General features: G+C 43.9%; 1 protein-coding gene across 1 annotated transcript; it reads right to left on the minus strand.

Annotated features, from left to right (window-relative positions):
- Positions 1-2,202: 2,202 nt before the first annotated feature.
- LOC116589470 (olfactory receptor 2B11-like) lies at positions 2,203-4,948 on the minus strand. The gene is made up of 2 exons (XM_032341405.1): positions 4,035-4,948; positions 2,203-2,257 (listed from the first exon to the last, which is right to left on the minus strand). The coding sequence occupies exons 1-2, from the start codon at positions 4,946-4,948 to the stop codon at positions 2,203-2,205; spliced, it is 969 nt and encodes a 322-aa protein (XP_032197296.1).
- Positions 4,949-5,474: the final 526 nt, after the last annotated feature.

The raw sequence follows: 5,474 nt of genomic DNA on the forward strand, positions 1-5,474 counted from the left end.
CTCTAACTCCCCTTGTCCTCCATGCCATTTGTTATGCTCCACAAATAAGTGAAACCATATGATAATTGACTCTCTCTGCTTGACTTATTTCACTCAGCATAATCTCTTCCAGTCCCGTCCATGTTGCTAAAAAAGTTGGGGATTCATCCTTTCTTATGGAGGCATAATACTCCATCGTGTATATGGACCACATCTTCCTTATCCATTGTCCATTGAAGGGCATCTTGGTTCTTTCCACAGTTTGGCGACCGTGGCCCTTGCTACTATAAACATTGGGGTACAGATGGCCCTTCTTTTCACTACATCTGTATCTTTGGGGTAAATACCCAGGAGTGCAATTGCAGGGTCATTGGGAAGCTCTATTTTTAATTTCTTAAGGAATCTCCACACAGTTTCCCACAGTGGCTGCACCAACTTGCACCCCCACCAAGAGTGTAAGAGGGTTCCCCTTTCTCCACATCCTCTCCAACACACGTTGTTTCCTGTCTTGCTAGTTTTGGCCATTCTAACTGGTGTAAGGTGGTATCTCAATGTGGTTTTAATTTGAATCTCTCTGATGGCTAGTGATGATGAACATCACACCAATTTTCATCCAGAATTTGTTCAACTATGTCTTCTAGTCTTCTCTCTTACTCCACCCACTTAGGCATCCCAATAATTCTGATGTTGGAATGTTTCATGGTGTCATATATTTTCCTAATTCTGTTTTCATGGCTTCTAAGCTGTTTGTTCCAGGCCTCCTCCTGATCCTTCTTTTATATCAGTTTTTCTTCTAGATCACTAATTATATCTTCTGCCTTGGCTACCCTAGCTATTAGAGTATTTAGATTAGACTGGATCTCATTGATAGCATTTTTAACTTTTGTCAGGTCAGCTCTCACTTCCACCCTTAGAGATTCTATGTTGTCACTAAGGGTTTTTCCAACCTAGACATTGTCTGGATAATTGTTACCCTGAATTCTCCTTCTGACATACTGTTTATGTCTATATCCAATCATTCTGATGGAGAAGGCACAGTCTCTGAATTTTTCCTCTGTTGGGTGTTCCTCCTCCTAATCATTTTAGTGAGAGGTGGTTGAGGGGATGTACAGCTGAAAATACCAATCATAATCCAGGCACCCAGGAGCTTAATATATTGTTTTCCCCTGATGTTGGGGTTTTACAGTTTTACGGGGACCCTGTGGTGTTTGTCCTCTTGTTCTTTTGGCTTGTGTTCTGGGAGAGGGGCCTACTGCATTGTTCTCCCATCAGTGTTGCTTGGGTTGAGTCCCCCTGCCCACTATCAAGGGACTGGGCTCTATGGAAACCAGTTTTTCAGGCTTTTGTTCTCTGGAGGTTTTTATTCTTTGGTGGCTTTTTGTGGCTTTTCAGAGGGTCAGAGCGAGGAAAGAATCTGTCTGCACCCAAACCTCTGCCTCAGAGAGAAGCCTCAGACTGTTCCCCTCTGGCTGATCCAGAACACACAGACTCCCCATCTGCAAACTCCACTGAACAGGGCAACATCTCACAGACGGTGTGCACCCCCAGCTCCTGTCCCAGTGGTCACCCAAGGACTCCGCTTTTCTCTGTATCCCTGTGCCACTAAAACCTTGAGTGATACTGGTCCAGGGAGCCTGCTTCTGGTAGCTGCCTTTTCTGGGACTGCTGTCTGGGGTCCAGGCCCATGCTGACCATACTGACTGGGTATGGTCAGAACCCAGCGGCCAGTTGCAGAAGGCTGCGGTCCCAGAGACCGCCATCTGGCGCCTACACTTGGCTCTCTTAGGTGTGGCGGGGGTGCAAGCAGTGGAAAGCTGTGGGCCCATGGACCACTGGCTTCAGGTCCCGCTGGACTCTCTCTGACACAGGTGGTTGCCTGTGGTGACCATCCTGGGACTGTGGGCTTAGGCCCATGCCCATGACCGCCCAATTCCACCACTTTCTCCTTAAGATCTTTTGCTTTTTTTGAGTGCTTTAATCAGACTCCAAGTTAATGCTGGTCCCCAATGACAGGGCACTTTTGTATTGGGGTATTACTTTCCAATGGGTCACTTCTGGTAGCTCTCTCCCCCCTCTGTTTATTTTCTGATATCAGTCTGAGCATTCCTACTCTGCTTTACCTCTCCACTGATGTCTCCTGCCCCTGTCGAGATCCAAAAGAGTATAATCTTACATCTCAGGCTGATTTCATGGGTGTTCAGAGTGTTCGGATACATATTTAGCTCACTTGAGGGCACCGGTTGAAACAGGGTCTCCTACTTCTCTGCCATCTTTCCCCTCCCCATTTTTTTTCATTTTTTAAAAGATGTTTTTTTATGTTTTTAGTCACCATACAGTACATCACTAGTTTTTGTGTAGTGTTCCATGATTCATTTTTTTTGCATGTAACACCCAGTACTCTGTGCAATACATGCCTCCTTAATACTCATCACCAGCCTAATGCATTCCCCCCCAACCCTCTCCTCCAAAACCCTCTGTTTGTTTTCCAGAGTCCATAGCCTCTCATGGTTCTTCTCCACCTCTGGTTCCCCCCCTTCATTTTCCCTTACTTCTCTTAATGTTCTCCATAACTATTCCTTATATTCCACAAATAAGTGAAACCATATGTTAATGATCTTTCTCTGCTTCACTTATTTCATTCAGCAAAAGCTTCTCCGGCCCCATCCTTCTTTTTGTTTTTTAATTAATTTTTTATTTTTTATAAACATATATTTTTATCCCCAGGGGTACAGGTCTGTGAATCACCAGGTTTACACACTTCACAGCACTCACCAAAGCACATACCCTCCCCAATGTCCATAATCCCACCCCTTTCTCCCAAACCCCCGCCCCCCAGCAACCCTCAGTTTGTTTTGTGAGATTAAGAGTCACTTATGGTTTGTCTCCCTCCCAATCCCATCTTGTTTCATTTATTCTTCTCCTACCCACTTAAGCCCCCATGTTGCATCACCACTTCCTCATATCAGGGGCACATGCACCCGAATGTTTATAGCAGCAATGTCCACAATAGCCAAACTATGGAAAGAACCTAGATGTCCATCAACAGATGAATGGATCAAGAAGATGTGGTATATATACACAATGGAATACTATGCAGCCATCAAAAGAAATGAAATCTTGCCATTTGCGACAACATGGATGGAACTAGAGCGTATCATGCCTAGCGAAATAAGTCAAGCAGAGAAAGACAACTATCATATGATCTCCCTGATATGAGGAAGCGGCCCCATCCTTCTTAATGCAAAAGCTCAGTATTCATCCTTTCTGATGACTGAGTAGTATTCTATTGTATATATGGACCACATGTTCTTTATCCACTCATCTGTTGAAGGGCATTGAAGCTCCTTCCACAGTTAGGCTATTGTGGACATTGCGGCTATGAACCCTGGGGTGCATATGCCCCTTCTTTTTACTATATCTGTATCTTTGTGGTAAATGCCTCGTAGTGCAATTGCTGGATCATAAGGTAGTTCTATTCTTAACATCTTGAGGAATCTCCATACTGTTTTCCAGAGTGGCTGTACCAGTTTGCATTCTCACCAATAGTGTAAGAGGGTTCCCCTTTCTCCACATCCTCACCAACATCTGTTTTTTCCTATTTTGTTAATTTTTGCCATTCTAACTTGTGTAAATAGTCACGCTCTCCGTCTTCACAGATGACATGATATTTGTGTTATTTTTATAAAATTATGCATAAAATGAGAGGGTTTCTTTTGTTTGACTGGTGATGAATGAGTCAGTCGGTGAGCTACTTTTCAGATTCCTATAGCAGCATCTCTCAATGGACTTAGAGGACTTAATGACAGGGATTCACTCTCATGTAATTTACAAGTGGGGATTAAGGTTCACATTGCAAAATGAGGGCCAATAAATCATAGCACTTTGTGAATACACATATGTGTAGATCAGATAATGACTGAAGGATTCTAACCATTTTGGAAGAGGGTTACATCCAGAGATATATAGAGAGCAAGGGCTCTTTGGAGTCTTACATGGAGAGTATGGAGTATAAAATTGCTGTGTTTTATTCTCTTCTCTGATGGTTCAATGGGAGGAGAAGCCTCCTTATTGCCCCTTTCATGTCCTTGTTCCTCAAAGTATAAATAAAAGGGTTAAGCATAGGAGTCAGCAGACTGTAGAACAGAGCCATGAGTTTGTCCTTGTCCTGGGATTTAGTACCAGAAGGTTGCACGTACATGCATATTACTGGCCCATAGAAGAGAGAGACTACAATAACATGAGAGCCACAGGTGTTGAAGGCCTTCTTGTTTCCTGTTGATGACCGAATTCTGAGTACTGTAGCTACAATGAACCCATAGGAGAGAAGGATAAGAGACAAGGGAACCAGGGTAAACAATGTCCCTACAAGAGAGAGCATAGTTACATTGAAAGTGGTGTCGATACAGGACATCTTGATCATCACTGGAATCTCACACAGGAAGTCATCCACCTTGTTGTTACCACAAAGTGGCAGTTGGATAGTGAGGGACGACTGAAGCAAGGAGTTAGCCAAACCACTTATCCATGCCACAGCCACTAGGGAGACACAGAATCGCCGATCCATGATAGCCTGGTACCTCAAGGGCTTGCAGATGGCCACGTACCGATCCACGGACATGACCGCCAAGAGGATGCATTCTGTGGCCCCCAGGAAGTGAAACATATAGAATTGGGCCACACAGCCCCCATAACTGATGGACTTATCTGGTCCCCAGAGATTCCACAGCAGTTGAGGGATGGTGGTTGTGGTAAAACACAGGTCCAGGAAGGAGAGGTTGGAAAGGAAAAAGTACATAGGGCTGTCAAGATGAGGGTCCACCTTGGACACCACAATGATCGAGATGTTTCCAACCAGTGTGCAGATGTAAGCCACAAACACCATTATGAAGAGTGGCATTTCCAACCAGGGATGGTCAGAGAAACCCAAGAGGATGAAGACCGTTGGAGTACTTGCATTGCTCAGACTCATGACCATCATTCCTCTTATTGGTGGATTCAGGTCACAGTGAGGACTTTTACTTCAGTGTTGGATTTTCCTGATTGTCCATTTAGTCATTTAAGTACAGTAAATTATGCAGGGAGTTTCTCTGTGGTGTCACTCCAGTGAAGTGATCTAATATTTGTACTCATGAAAAAGTAGGGGTCTAAATGTCAAACATGATTATTTTGAAGCACATCTAAAAGAAAGGCCAACAAATTTATATAGTTTGCCTAGGAGATGCAATGGAACAAATGTTTATAGAAAAATGATTAGGGAAGGGGAAAGTCAGAATTGCTCTTGTGTCAGAGAATAGCATAAAGCAAAGGAGTGTTTTCCAGGAACCACCCATACTGACTTACCACATGGCTTCATTTCTTTCATCCACCATCTGCTGGCCCTGGGCCACTCTGCTTGAATTCATGACTTGGTTTAGGTAAGTCCAGGACTTTCTGAGCTCCAGCCAGATCAGTCTGAATGCATAGAAACAAGACATAGTGCTATTCGTTGGGTCTAT

The sequence above is a fragment of the Mustela erminea genome, chromosome 4, assembly GCF_009829155.1.
Source record: "Mustela erminea isolate mMusErm1 chromosome 4, mMusErm1.Pri, whole genome shotgun sequence".
Lineage (NCBI taxonomy): Eukaryota > Metazoa > Chordata > Mammalia > Carnivora > Mustelidae > Mustela > Mustela erminea.

What these genes read in the sequence shown, in the direction of transcription:
- LOC116589470 (XM_032341405.1), bottom strand. Translation starts at nt 4,948, where the DNA reads ATGAGTCTGAGCAATGCAAGTACTCCAACGGTCTTCATCCTCTTGGGT. An exon ending in GGGGCAATAAGGAGGCTTCT is followed by an intron (nt 2,258 to 4,034) that starts CCTCCCATTGAA and finishes AAAAAATGGGGA; the next exon opens with GGGGAAAGATGGCAGAGAAG.